The sequence below is a fragment of the Elephas maximus genome, chromosome 16, assembly GCF_024166365.1.
Source record: "Elephas maximus indicus isolate mEleMax1 chromosome 16, mEleMax1 primary haplotype, whole genome shotgun sequence".
Taxonomy (NCBI): Eukaryota; Metazoa; Chordata; class Mammalia; order Proboscidea; family Elephantidae; genus Elephas; species Elephas maximus.
The window spans coordinates 50,351,718-50,367,604 of record NC_064834.1 but is presented as its reverse complement, the minus strand read 5'-3'; the positions used below and the strand labels follow the sequence as shown (position 1 = coordinate 50,367,604).

The 15,887-nt window shown below is 40.5% G+C and overlaps 1 protein-coding gene across 5 annotated transcripts in view; it reads left to right on the top strand.

The window, feature by feature from the left end:
• Window positions 1-15,887, top strand: part of HPSE2 (heparanase 2 (inactive)) — a 702,461-nt gene that overhangs the window by 515,826 nt on the left and 170,748 nt on the right. For all 5 annotated transcript variants that reach the window (XM_049855686.1, XM_049855684.1, XM_049855688.1 and 2 more), the window contains one exon: window positions 11,255-11,348. In XM_049855686.1, coding sequence (XP_049711643.1) covers window positions 11,255-11,348 — 94 coding nt within the window. The remainder of the gene's footprint in view (window positions 1-11,254; window positions 11,349-15,887) is intronic.

Below are 15,887 nucleotides of genomic sequence, written 5' to 3'. Positions count from 1 at the left end.
CAATATTCATGTCCTTTAATGTGTATCAGATTAACATTACATAAATTATATTTACTTTTAACACTACTCGGAGCCCTGGTGGCGCAGTGGTTAACAGCTTGGCTGCTAACCCAAAGGTCAGCAGTTTGAATTCACCAGCCACTCCTTGGAAGTCCTATGGGGCAGTTCTACTCTGTCATAAACAGTCACTAAAAGTCAGAATTGACTCGACGCAAAAGGTTTGATTTTTTTTTTTTAATTTCTGTCTCTGTATAGTGTGCCATCTAATCACAACTTAAAAAAGATCAGAGGTGGTAATCGTAAATAACTAATAGTAAGAGGTGGTAAAGCAAGAGACATGGACATGTTGCACACAGAGACGGATTACCCGGTAAACGAGGTACCAAAAGAAACCAAACCAAACCCAGTGCCTTCCAGTCGATTCCGAATCATAGTGACACTATAGGACAGAGTGGAACTGCCCCATAGAGTTTCCAAGGAGCTCCTGGTGGATTCAAACTGCCAACCCTTTAATTAGCAGCTGTAGCACTTAACCACTATGCCGCCAGGGTTTCCAAACGAGGTACACATGGGCTGAACTGTGCTTACTTACTAACCTGTAGTGCAAAATTTCACCTGTACACACGGGCTTAATTGTGCTTACTTACTAACCTGTGGTGCACAATTTCACAAGAAACAGGTGAAATTGTGCACCGCAGGTTAGTAAGTAAGCACAATTAAGCCTGTGTGTACCTTGCTTACTGTAAGCCAGTGCATACCGTGCTTACTAGTTAATCTGCCCCTGGTTGCACATAATAAATGCTGAATGAATCTGCATCTAGCATCTGCCCCAGGAATGAGGAAAATATCAAGTCATTGTTTTGTTTTATTCCCTAATATTTTATAAGTAGCTATCAACATTTTCAAAAGAATGTATTTTTTGACACAACTCAACTTTTAGGGTTTCATACTCACACATAATTGATCAGTCTCCTATTGTTTATGATCCTGTTTTTGTGAGCTGAAAATTAAAGAAAGTGAAAAAGAACTAAAAGTTGTTGAGTGCCTACTATGCACCAGGCACTTTCAGTTTGTTATCTCATTAATCCTCAATGAACCATGAGAAGTAGATATTAAGGAAACTGAAGCCTATGGAGTCCAAGAACCTTGCCTGAGATCATATAAGAAGTAAATACCAGATCTGGAATTTGAGCTCAGATAGCTCTGACTCCAAAACCTGTACTCTTTCCAATATATCAGTGATTTAAAAATTGGATTCTGAAGAAACGTCTTGAGGTGCTGAAGACTGAGTGAGTAGAAATCATCTCTCACCTTCACTTCAGCCAGAGCACCTGCTTAGAAAAAAAGAAAAAAAAGATTCCACAACATCACATGGATGGGGATTTAACACTAAAAAGAATTTCTAGGAGGCGGAGCCAAGATGGCAGAATAGACAGATACTTCCGTCAAGACCTCTTTACAACAAAAACCCGAAAAAACAAGTGAAACGAGTATATTTGTGACAAGCTGGGAGCCCTGAGCATCAAAGGCAGCCTTAGACAACGAACTGAGGGGCAGGGGAAGGAAGAGACCATTCAGAAATGGAGAGTAGTTACTGGACCTGAATCGCGGGGAGCCCTCAGGCACCATTCTTGGAGCGCGGCGGCAGGCTGGTCCTAGCATTCGGCTGCAGTTTCCTCAGGGAGAAGCAGCCAGCCACACAGCCCACTCACACCTCCGGAACCTGAGCAGAAGGGTGCTCTCAGCAAAAACTAAGTACTTGTGTATATTTTACAGCGCCCCACCCCCAACCCCAAGCCAGCTTCAGCGGCTGAATCCCTAGGCCTGAGATAGCCCCTGGTGAGCACCTGGAGCTGTCCTCCTGGCCTTAGGGAAGGAAAAAATTTCCACCTGGGGGGAAAAGATAATTTGCTAGCTCCATTAACTGGGGGAGCTCAGGACAGAAGCGGCTCCCGTCCAGGCATAAATCATGTGTGGACCTTGAGCACCTTTCCCTTCTGCATGGACCTGTGTGGGCCTATCTGGGGAGAATAGGCCCTTATTGGCAAACTCCAGCCATTTCAGCTGTGCGGTGGAGAGGTGGATGTTTGACGTTTGACATTGCTTTGCCTACTAAACAAGGTCCTCACCTACCCACAACAGGGACCTAAGGACTGGTGGCTCCACTTGGGTCACCCAGCCACCTGTGACAGGTGCCCAGGGATAACTGGTACCTCTCAGTCCTTACAACAAAATCTTTGGGTGCCCATGGTCCCTCTGCAGAGCCCACCCACCTGTATGCTCTAGGGAACAGAGACGCGTTTTCCTCACAGACACTTGGGGGTCGGTTCTCAGCCCCCTGCCTTGTTCAGAGCGTGACCCCCTGCTGCAATCAGATATGGGTATATAAGCCAATCACCCCTGCCCCTCTAAGACTGTAGGACAGAGCCTGTACCACACACTTGAGGTCAGCTACCTGGAAACCTGAGCTGAATTCATACAAGAAAACTGAATGGACTCCTAGACTGATATACCTGATAACAGCTCTAGCCAGCTGGGGACAGGACATCAGATCTCCAAAGGCGAAAATAACCAAGCTAGTTCACTCAGGCAACCCATAGGGGTATACCAAAACAAAACAAAGCAAGCAGCTATGACACAGTAAGCAAGCATAAACTAATACAATAACTTATAGATGGCTCAGAGACAACAGTTAATATCAAGTCACATAAAGAAACAGGCCGTGATCACCTCAACAGGCTCACAAAACAAAGAATCCAGGGATCTTCTAGATGAAAGTGCATTCCTGGAATTACCAGATGCAGAATACAAAAGTTTAATATACAGAACCCTTCAAGACATCAGGAAGGAAATGAAGCAATATGCAGAACAAGCCAAGGAACACACAGATAAAGCAACTGAAGAACTCAGAAAGATTATTCAGGAACATAATGAAAAGTTTAATAAGCTGGAAAAATCCATAGACAGACAGCAATCAGAAATTCAGAAGATTAACAATAAAATTACAGAATTAGATAACTCAATAGAAAGTCACAGGAGCAGAATTGAGCAAGTAGGAGCTAGAATTTCTGAACTCAAAGATAAATCACTTGGCATTAATATATTTGAAGAAAAATCAGATAAAAGAATTTTAAAAAATGAAGAAACCTTAAGAATCATGTGGGACTCTATCAAGAGAAATAACTTACAAGTGATTGGAGTACCAGAACAGGGAGGGATAACAGAAAATACAGAGAAAATTGTGGAGGATTTCTTGGCAGAAAACTTCCCTGATATTGTGAAAGATGAGAAGATGTCTATCCAAGATGCTCGTCGAACTCCACATAAGGTAGCTGTTAAAAGAAAGTCACCGAGACATATTTAATCAAGCTTGCCAAAACCAAAGATAAGGAGACAATTATAAGAGCAGCGAGGGATAAAAGAAAAGTCACCTAAAAGGGACAGCCAATAAGAATAAACTTGGACTACTCGGCAGAAACCATGCAGGCAAGAAGGCAATGGGATGACATATTTTAAAAATTGAAGGAAAAAAATTGCCTGCCAAGAATCATATATCCATCAAAACTGTCTCTTAAATATGAAGGTGAAATTAAGACATTTCCAGATAAACACAAGTTTAGGGAGTTCATAAAAACCAAACCAAAACTACAAGAAATACTAAAGGGAGTTCTTTGGTTAGGAAATCAATAATATCAGTTATCGACCCAAGACTAGAACACTGGGCAGAGCAACCAGAAGTCAACCCAGAAAGGGAAATCCAAAAAAAAACACAAAAAACAAAGCAAGATTGAAAAAAAAAAAAAAAAAAGCCCAACACAGGGTAATGGCGATGTTATCATATAAAAGAAGACAATATTAAAATAATAAAGAGGGACTGAGAAATGTAATCATACACCTTCCATATGCAGAGGAAGATACGGTGATACAAAGAAATAAAAGTTAGTTATAAATTTAGAAAAATAAGGGTAAATAATAAGGTAACCACAAAGGAGACAAACTATCCTACTCATCAAAATAAAATACAAGGGAAAAATACAGACTCAGCAGAAACAAAACCCACAATGACAAATATGAGGAAAGGACAATACATAAAGAAAACCTACTCAGCACATAAAATCAAGTGGGAAAAAGAAGCTGTCAACACACAAAAAAAGACATGAAAATGATAGCACTAAATTCATACCTATCCATAATTACCCTGAATGTATGTAAATGGACTAAATGCACCAATAAAGAGACAGAGAGCGGCAGAATGGATTAAAAAATAAGATCCGTCTATATGTTGCCTACGAGAGACACACCTTAGACTTAGAGACGCAAACAAACTAAAACTCAAAGGATGGAAACAAATACATCAAGCAAACAACAATCAAAAAAGAGCAGGAGTGACAATATTAATTTCTGACAAAATAGACTTTAAAGTTAAATCCATCAGAAAGGATAAGGAAGGACACTATATAATGATTAAAGGGACAATACACCAAGAAGATATAACCATATTAAATATTTATGCACCCAATGACAGGGCTGCAAGATACGTAAAACAAACTCTATCAGCACTGAAAAGTGAGATAGACAGCTCCACAACAATAGTAGGAGACTTCAACACACCATTTTCGGTGAAGGACAAGACATCCAGAAAGAAGCTCAATAAAGACACAGAAGACCTAAATGCCACAATCAACCAACTTGACCTCTTAGATATATACAGAGCACTCCACCCAACACCAATCAAGTATACTTTCTTTTCTAGTGCACATGGAACATTCTCTAGAATACACCACATATTAGGTCATAAAGCAAGCCTTAGCAGAATCCAAAACACTGAAATATTACAAAGCATCTTCTCTGACCATAAGGCCATAAAAGTGGAAATCAGTAATAGGAAAAGCAGGGGAAAGAAATCAAACACTTGGAAACTGAACAATACCCTGCTCAAAAAAGACTGGATTATAGAAGACATTAAGGATGGAATAAAGAAATTCATAGAATCCAATAAGAATGTAAACACTTCCTATCAGAACCTTTGGGACACAGCAAAACTGGTGCTCAGAGGCCAATTTTAATCAATAAATGCACACATCCAAAAAGAAGAAAGGGCCAAAATCAAAGAACTATCCCTACAACTTGAACAAATAGAAAGAGAGCAACAAAAGAAACCCACAGGCACCAGAAGAAAACAAATAATAAAAATTAGAGCTGAACTAAAAGAAACAGAAAACAGAAAAATGATTGAAAGAATTAACAAGACCAAAAGCTGGTTTTTTGAAAAACTCAACAAAATTGATAAACCATTGGCCAAGCTGACAAAAGAAAAACAGGAGAGGAAGCAAATAATCTGAATAAGAAATGAGATGGGCGATATTACAACAGACCCAACTGAAATTAAAAGAATCATATCAGATTACTATGAAAAACTATACTCAAACAAATTTGAAAACCTAGAAGAAATGGATGAATTCCTAGAAACACACTACCTACCTAAACTAACACAAACAGAGGTAGAACAACTAAATAGACCCATAACAATAGAAGAGATTGAAAAGGTAATCAAAAAACTCCCAACAAAAAAAAGCTCTGGTCCAGATGGCTTCACTGCAGAGTTCTACCAAACTTTCAGAGAAGAGTTAACACCACTACTACTAAAGATATTTCAGAGCATAGAAAAGGATGGAATACTACCAAACTCATTCTAAGAAGCCACCATATCCTTGATACAAAAACCAGGTAAAGACACCACAAAAAAAGAAAATTACAGACCTATATCCCTCATGAATGTAGATGTAAAAATCCTCAACAAAATTATAGCCAATAGAATTCAACAACATATCCCAAAAATAATTCACCATGACCAAGTGGGATTCATACCAGGTATGCAGGGATGGTTCAACATTAGAAAAACAATTAATGTAATCCACCACATAAATAAAACAAAAGACAATGAATCACACGATTTTATCAATTGATGCAGAAAAGGCATTTGACAAAGTTCAACACTCATTCATGATAAAAACTCTCAACAAAATAGGAATAGAAAGGAAATTCCTCAACATAATAAAGGGCATTTATACAAAGCCAACAACCAACATCACCCTAAATGGAGAGAGCCTGAAAACATTCCCACTGAGATCGGTAACCAGACAAGGATGCCCTTTTTCACCACTCTAATTCAACATTGTGCTGGAAGTCCTAGCCAGAGCAATTAGGCTAGATAAAGAAACACAGGGCATCCAGATTGGCAAGGAAGAAGTAAAAGTATCTCTATTTGCAGATGACATGATCTTATACACAGAAAACCCTAAGGAATCCTCCAGAAAACTACTGAAACTAATAGAAGAGTTTAGCAGAGTATCGAGATACAAGATAAACATACAAAAATCAGTTGGATTCCTCTACACCAACAAAAAGAACATCGAAGAGGAAATCACCAAATCAATACCATTTTCAGTAGCCTCCAAGAAGATAAAATCCTTAGAAATAAATCTTACCAGAGATGTAAAAGACTTATACAAAGAAAACTACAGTACACTTCTGCAAGAAACCAAAAGAGACTTACATAAGTGGAAGAACATACCTTGCTCATGGATAGGAAGACTTAACATTATGGAAATGTCTATTCTACCAAAAGCCATCTATACATTTAATGCAATTCTGATCCAAATCCCAAGGACGTTCTTTAATGAGATGGAAAAACAAATCACCAATTTCATATGGAAGGGAAAGAGGCCCCGGATAAATAAGGCGTTACTGAAAAAGAAGAACAAAGTAGGAGACCTTACTTAACCTGAGTTTAGAACCTATTATACTGCCACAGTAGTCAAAACAGCCTGGTACTGGTACAACAACAGATACATGGACCAATGGAACAGAATTGAGAATCCAGACATAAATCCATCCACATATGAGCAGCTGATATTTGACAAAGGCCCCAAAACAGTTAAATGGGGAAAGGACAGTCTTTTTAACAAATGGTGCTGGCATAACTGGATATCCACCTGCAAAAAAATGAAACAAGACCCATACCTCACTCCATGCACAAAAACTAACTCAAAATGGATCAAAGACCTAAATATAAAATCTAAAACGATAAAGATCATGGAAGAAAAAATAGGGACAATGTTAGGAGCCCTAATACGTGGCATAAACAGCATAGAAAACATTATAAAGAACGTACAAGAAAAACTAGATAACTGGGAGCTCCTAAAAATCAAACATCTATGTTCATCCAAAGACTTCACCAAAAGAGTAAAAAGACTACCTACAGACTGCGGAAAAGTTTTCAGCTATGACATTTCTGATCAGCGTCTGATCTCTAAAATCTACATAATACTGCAAAAACTCAACTGCAAAAAGACAAATAACCCAATTAAAAAATGAGCAAAAGATATGAATAGATACTTCACTAAAGAAGACATTCAGGTAGCTAACAGATATATGAGGAAATGTTCACGATCATTAGCCATTAGAGGAATGCAGATCAAAACTACGATGAGATTTCATCTCACTCCAACAAGGCTGGCATTAATTCAAAAAACACAAAATAATAAATGTTGGAGAGGCTGTGGACAGATTGGAACACTTACACACTGCTGGTGGGAATGTAAAATGGTACAACCACTTTGGAAATCGATTTGACTCTTCCTTAAAAAGGTAGAAATAGAACTACCATACGATCCAGCAATCCCACTCCTTGGAATATATCCTAGAGAAATAAGAGCCTTTACAAGAACAGATATATGCACACCCATGTTTATTGTAGCACTGCTTACAATAGCAAAAAGATGGAAGCAACCAAGGTGCCCATCAATGGATGAATGGATAAATAAATTATGGTATATTCACACGATGGAATACTATGCATTGATAAAGAACAGTGAGGAATCTGTGAAACATTTCGTAACATGGAGGAACCTGGAAGGCATTATGCTAAGTGAAATTAGTCAGTTGCAAAAGGACAAATATTGTATAAGACCACTATGATAAGAACTTGAGAAATAGTTTAAACTGAGAAGAAAACATTCTTTTGTGGTTAAGAGAGGGGGGAGGGAGGGGTGTGGGAGAGGGGCATTCACTAATTAGATAGTAGATAAGAACTACTTTAGGTGAAGAGAAAGAGCACACAATACAGGGGAGGTCAGCACAATTGGACTAAACCAAAAGCAAAGAAGTTTCCTGAATAAACTGAATGATTTGAAGGCCAGTGTAGCAGGGGCAGGGGTCTGGGGACCATGGTTTCAGGGGACATCTGAGTCAATCGGCATAATAAAATCTATTAACTAAACATTCTGCATCGCACTTTGAATAGTGGTGTCTGGTGTCTTAAACACTAGCAAGCAGCCATCTAAGATGCTTCAATTGGTCTCAACCCACCTGAATCAAAGGAGAAAGAAGAACACCAAGGACACAAGGTGATTACAAGCCCAAGAGACAGAAAGGGTCACATGAACCAGTGACTACATCATCCTGAGACCAGAAGAACTAAATGGTGCCCTGCTACAACGAATGACGGCCGTGACAGGGAACACAACAGAGAACCCCTGAGGGAGCAGGAGAGCATTGGGATGCAGACCCCAAATTCTCATAAGACTAGACTTAATGGTCTGACTAAGACTGGAAGGACCCCGGTGGTCATGGCCCCAGACCTTCTGTTGGCCCAGGACAGGAACCATTCCTGAAGCCAACTCTTCAGACACGGATTGGACTGGACAATGGGTTGGAGAGGGATGCTGGTGAGGAGTGAGCTTCTTGGATCAGGTGGACACTTGAGACTATGTTGGCATCTCCTGCCTGGAGGGGAGATGAGAGGGTGGAGGGGGTTAGAAGCTGGCGAAAAGGACACAAAAAGAGAGTGGAGGGAGAGAGCAGGCTGTCTCATTAGGGGGAGAATAATTGGGAGTGTGTAGCAAGGTGTATACGGGTTTTTGTGTGAGAGACTGACTTGATTTGTAAACTTTCACTTAAAGCACAATAAAAATTATTTAAAAAAAAGAATTTCTAAAAAAATAATATAGCTATAATAAATAGGAGATTCAGATGCAGGTACTTCTTAAGCATAACCACTCACCTCACATGACTGGTTTTCTTGGTTTGAAAACTCAGAGCCATAGTCTTGTGGATCAATTCAGCCAATTGGATAACATAGTTCATAAAGTGCATGTTCTATATCCTAGTGCAATGAGTAACATCTGGGTCCTAAAAGCTTGCAAGCAGCCATCTAAGGTACAACTATTGGTATCTATTTGTCTGGAGCAAAAGAGAATAAAGAAAATCCAAGAGTCAGAGAAAGAACAAGAATAAGGACTAATTGTCTCTGTGAGCCACAGCTTTCTCTACCTTGAGAACAGAAGAACTAGATGGTGTCTTGCTTCCACTTCCAAATGTTCTGTTCAGGGTCACAATAGATAGATTCTGATAAAAAGAGGAGAAAATGTGGAACAGAACTTCAAATTCTCAAAGAATCCAGACTTACTGGATTTATTGAGACTGGAAGAATTCCCAAGACTCTTTAAACCTTGAACAGAAACTATTCCCTGAAATCATCTTTTAACTAAATAGCAGGTTAGTTGAAAAAGTAAAGATTTTCACCTTTGGGAACTGTGCTGTTTTAAATATTATCCATATAATATCAAATGGACAACATTTACTCTAAAGCACAGATGAGAAGTTTGTGGGTGCAATGAGACTAAATTAATGGGAGTGGAACAACTAGAACAGAAATAATGAGAATGTTGATATAAACTGAAGTAGGTAACCAATGTCACTGAACGTTATGTGGTGAAATTGTTGAATGGGTACATGTTTTGCTGTGTATAGTTTCACCAAAAATACAATAAAATATTATAAAAAAAAAAGAATTTTCACATAGTTCTATATATGTACCAATGTCATTAAAAATGAAATAATCTATCATTTGCTACTAGCCACGGAGACCTAAAAAAAACCAAAATTCCTCTCCAGTCAATTCCGACTCATAGCAGCTCTGTAGGATAGGGTAGAGCTTCCCCATAGGGTTTCCAAAGCTGTAAATCTTGACAGAAGCAGACTGTCACATCTTTCTCCTGCGGAGCATCTGGTGGGTTTGAACGACTGACCTTTTGGTTAGCAGCCAAGCACTTTAAACCCTGTACCACCAGGGCTCTTTAAGGAGACCCCAGTAGATTGGAAGAGGCACCCAGGAGTCATAAGCATTTATGAATCAATACAAGTTGATTCAACTCAGAACTTTGCAAAAATGGGGGAGGAAGGAATGGAATGGGGCTGGGATAATGGAGGTCGCCTAACTCTGGGACAATCTCAGTTTAGTCTTCAGAATAAGGGACTCACAAAGGGAGTTCCTGGAAAGCTAGATGGCCCTATTTTGGTCAAATGTTCACAACATAGTGTCAGCCCCCCAACCCCCACTGCCATTGAGTCGATTTCGACTATTAGTGACCCTGTAGGACAGAATAGAACTGCCCCATAGAGTTTCCAAGGAGCGCCTGGTGCGTTTGAACTGCCAGGCTCTTAGTTAGCAGCTGTAGCACTTAACCACTGCACCACCAGAGTTTCCATAGTGTCAGCACAACTTGATATTTCACTTACGCTGCCTAACAAAAACCAGACACCATCACACGGATGAGAGCCAAGATTTTCACAATTTTAGAAGAAGGCTCTTGGACTTTAATTTGTTTGTGAGATCGATCGATTGATTTTGGAGGTTGTAGGAGAAGGTTCACTACGGGGTATTTTGCCCGGGGAGAAGAACAGGAGACTGGAAACAGTTGAGATCCGCTAACTGCAGTGAAATTTCTACATTGGTGTTTGTTTTCTTATTCCAAAGTTGTGGAAACCTTTCAAAATGTTTGAGTATTCTTTCAAACATCTCATCACATACCTCTATTACTTTAAGATGGAGGAAGGGGTGGGCATGGAATGGGTGTTAAATTACTCTCCTGGGGTGGGAGGGGAGATTTTCCCTACTACCTAATTTGTATTTTGGAATCCCTGTCAATTCCCACAGAGCAAGCAGTCAGGTTTCAAAGAACAAAAGTTAAAAAAAATTACAGTATTAGCCCACAAATGGAGGTGGAACTAGAGAAGATAGAAAGTATATTATTTCTTTGAAAAGTACCCAGGGTCAAAACTTTTCAGGCCATGAGAACCGAAGTGGAACCTTGGACTGTTTCCTCAGGCAACGGAGACATCTGGCTAGAGAAGTGTATTCCTAGGCCTCTGCTCCAGATTTTATCTGATTCTTATTTTATTTTTATTCCAGTTGCTACATTGATGGCCGGGTGGTCAAGGTGATGGACTTCCTGAAAACTCGCCTGTTAGACACACTCTCTGACCAGATTAGGAAAATTCAGAAAGTGAGTAAAAGTGTCCTGGGAAGAAGAGGAAGAGTGAGTTTGGGGGAAAGGCAAGGAAAAGTCACAGGGTTTCAGCTGGTCTTCCGTGCTGTGGGAACCAGGGTAGGAAACAGTACATTCCAGATGGCGTGGTCCTGAGATCCTTCACACTGTGCCCTGTTAATTGATGATTGTTATTCGTTGTTTTTCAAATTGAAAAGGATTTTGTGTGTGCTGCATCAATATTTAAAAACTTCTCTATCTTAATAACAAATAATATTTAATAATTTGCTTCTAAATTATGAGTTTCTTAGATGGATAGGTTTACTTTGTCATTTTCTTACTGTGGGAGCTTATTTTGGGTTAGTTTAAGGAGTGAATGAATGACTATGTGAAATAATATCATCCATTCAGTAAAATTCTGTTCTGGGGCTTTGGCAATTCTGAGCTATATTTAGACTATTTTGAGGTGTCTTAGAATCAACCAAGTAACACCTTACTTTTGTAAAGATCAGGAGGGCAGCTGTATTATAATAAACCAAACTAAACCCACCGCCGTCGAGTCTATTCCAACTCATAGTGACCCCGTAGGGCTTCCAAGGCTGTACATCTCTACAGAAGTAGATTGCCACATCTTTCTCCCGTGGAGCCACTGGTGGTTTAGAGCTGCTGACCTTTTCAATATCAGTCAATTGCTTTAAACCCTGGTGGTGCAGTTGTTAAGAACTCGGCTACTAGCCAAAAGGTTGGCAGTTCAAATTCCCTGGCTGCCCCTTGGAAACCTTATGGGGCAGTCCTACTCTGTTCTATGGGGTCACTATGAGTCAGAATCGACTCAATAGCAGCGGGTTTTATAATAATAATAAGCAACAGTGTATAGTTCCTATTATCAAGACATCTTTGTTCAGTGGTTCACAGGCTTGATGACAATCAAAATCACCAATGGTACATGTTAAAATTTCCCATCTCACTCCTGATTTAGTATTCTGAATGCCAGAATTCACTGTTTTAAATAATCATCTTTCAAGTGATTCTACCCAGTGCGGGTGTTTCTAGGATCACATTATGAGATGCACTGAATTAGTGAATTCCAAACTGTGAGGGTGCTGTGTCTGCGCTTCCCATGAGCTGTTCCAAGATAGAAATATCACGTCTTGTGTTGCCCGGTCAGATTCTTTTCCAGGGAAGGGAGACCTTTGGAATACTCAGCTATCTCTTGAGCAGATTAAACAAATATTTGCATAAGAATTGCAACAGGTAGACCCTCTTTGAATATGGGTTGAACAAATAAATGAATGGACAAATGAATGAATGGCGCATGTATAAAATTACCTGTGAAAGAAAGCCCTATTTGGAGCAATTGTATAAAAGCACTTTGGAGAGCTGAAATGGACATTTAGATCCCTTTTTGTATTAATACTAATGTCACACTCAGATTACAAATAGCCTCTGAGTCCCTTTGTTCTCAGGGGATTTTGGAGTCTGAAAAACCTCAGGACATCTGGATCCCTGCATCCAAGTCTGATCCCTCCAGGCACCAGATACGTTGGCCTGTGCTTTTGCCAGCACCCTGCTCTGTCACTATGTCTGCTAGGCAAGGCCTAGGAAAACTACATTATCTGAAATAGCTCTACCAGTCTCTGTTTGACATTCATTTAGTGAGAAACATGTACTTAGCAAGTATCAGACAAAGTGTCAGGTGTTGGAAATACAAAACGGAATAAGACATGGTTCCTGCCCTCAAGGAACTTGCAGTTTTAAGGTTTAAAATTTACCTTGAGCAGCTTGGAAAGCATATTACTTAATGCAGTAGAATGTCAACCTATTGACTGCTACAGTTTTCTAAGCACATTATGCTGATCCAATATTAGGTATTGCTCTCTAGAAAAAAGCAAAAGCCAAACTCATTGCTGTCAAGCTGATTCCAACCCGTAGAACGGCCCCAAAGCATTTCCAAGGAGCAGCTGGTGGATCTGAACTGCTGACGTTTTGGTTAGCAGCCAAGCTCTTAACCACTGCACCAGCAGGGCTCTGCTCTCTAGAAGGAGTAGGAAAATTTCATTCATTCCTCCGTTAGATATTTATTTATTGAGTGCGTACTATGTTCTAGTCACTGTTCTAAGTACTTGTATTACGATAGTGTAAAAGATAGACAAGTCCTTAAATATTTTTATTTTTCTGGTTTTAAATCTAATGACCTGAGGTAAGGGTTGTTGTTGGAAGTAAAATGATTCAGTGGTATCATGGTACTGAGAGTGAGGGTTCTAACTGTGCTCATATGTTTGCTTAAGTATAACAGGTGGCTCTAGGTAAAAACTAAGACAAAGGTGTTCAGAGTTAGGTTCTTCCCTTTCTCCTCACTGCCCATCACCCCCCCTACTCCCCGCTACATGCTTCTTAACCATCGCGGAATGCTCACAGATCAAAATAAGTGGCTAAGCTTACCTCCTGATTTGTCCAGAACCCAAGAAACTTAAGGGAAAGGGCTCAAACCCTGTACACAATGGAGATTCAGACCTTTAAAAACATGTCTGATAGACTCAGAGGGAGACGGCCAAGTGCCATTTCAGAGCAACAGCAGAGCCCATACAAGAAATGACCACATATGCAGGGGAGGGCTGGACTTCATTATAGGGCCTGGGGTTACCTTTTGGCTATTTCGAATAAAACATGCCCTGGGGTCCCCTTGGACTGAGGTTCCTGTTCTGGTTATCTCTTACTGTGTAACAAATTACCCCACAACTTACTGACTTAACACAACCATTTTTTATCCCCGTGGATTCTACAGGCCAGAAACTCACAAAGGGCAAAGTGGGGATAGTTTGTCTCTGCTCCACGGTCCATGCCTTAAGTCTCCCTCAGCTGGGAGACTCAAAGGCCAGGTTGACTCATATGCTGGTGGCTGGAATCATCTGTAGGCCTGTTCACTCACATGTCTGGCAGTTGATGCCAGCTGTTGGCTAGGACCTTAGTTGGGGCAGGTAGCCCGAATACCTACACATGAGCTCTCCGTATAGCCTGCGCTTTCTCTCAAGTTTCTAAAGCCAGGTGCCCAAGACAGAGAGCCAGGTGGAAAGCTGTTTCACTTTTTCTAGGCTACCCTCCAAAGTCGCAGAGCATCACTTCAGCCATATTCTTTTATTGAGACAGTCATAAAGGCCTACCCAGGTTTGAGGGGAGGGGAAATAAACTCCTCCTCTTGATGTGGGAGTGCCAAGATTCTGGAAGAACTTATAGGACCAGAAATATTTTTACAGTTTTTGCAAAACAGTGTCTGCAAAAGTGTTATCCTCTCCATTTCATTTAGTAGCCCTTCAGTCATTTCCCCGACTAGTTGTCTTTTCCCAGCTCTCTTTTACAAAGTTCTTGCCAGACACTGCCTTGCATGGGTACCTGAAGTTGATGTTGCTGAATTGTAAACCAAAACCAAAAACCAGTTGCCGTAAAGTCGATTCCGACTCACGGCAACCCTGTGTGTCAGAGTAGAACTGTGCTCTGTAGGGTTTTCAATGGCTTATTTTTCTGAAGTTGATTGCTGTGGCTTTCTTCGGAGGCTCCTCCAAGTAGACTCAAATTGCCAGCCTTTTGGATAGCAGCCAAGCACTTAATCCTTTGCACTACGCAGGGGTGCCAATCACTTGATCTGATCCGGTGGAAGGACTGGGTTGGCTGCAGAAGCCTGGCGCCATGTGTCAGGGCCTCCAGGCTGAGACTCTCTCTACAGTCCAGGCTGTGCTAGGTACTGGCCTGCCTTGGGGAGATGAGGACTAGGAGATCAGAGCAGGATCCCTAAGTTTTGCTGGTGGAAAAATTGCTTTGGCTGTTCGTTCCCAAGTTCTGGGGGTTTATGCAAACTGGGGCAGACTGGCCAAACTTTTTTTTTTGCAAGTCTCTAAAATCATCTTAGAGATAGGTCAAGTAAGATTTTAACATCTATGTTCCTGGAACCTGCATCTAAAACCTAGATATTGAATCTTTGTTTCTTCTCTGTTCTAAGAAGTCCTAATGGCCCTCTTTTGGCCCACAGTGATGGAAAAAAGGCAGATTTCCCACCAACACAGAGTCCTGTGGGGTGGGGGGAGGGCAGGTTGGATAAATCACTGATGAAGCCATGTTGAATAAGATATAGGTCACAGGATTTGAAGTATAATGGCCTGGATTGCAGCTCAAACTTGGCTGGGTGACCTGGGGCCAGTCGCTTAATTTCCCTGATTTGTTTCTTCATCTGTAAAATGAGGATGCTAAGAATACTATCCTCCCTCTCTCTTAGGGATATTAGCGTAGTCACATGAGGTCCCGTTTTGATAATTGCTACTGAATGCTAGTTTTTATTGCTATTACAGCAGTGAAACCTGTGAGCAGCAGAACTTGACAGAACTGCTTTGTTTTTCTAGGCCTCGCAAGTTTTCTGCTTTTGATGGGGTGCAGCCTTACCACTTTTTTATTGCTCTCTATTAGTGGAAAATATTTGAGTTCTCCTTCTCTGATAGGTTTCTGCCTTACACAGGCTCTGGCTTTTGCAGGTTTTATTGTATTATTATTGTTACTTTTTTATTATGT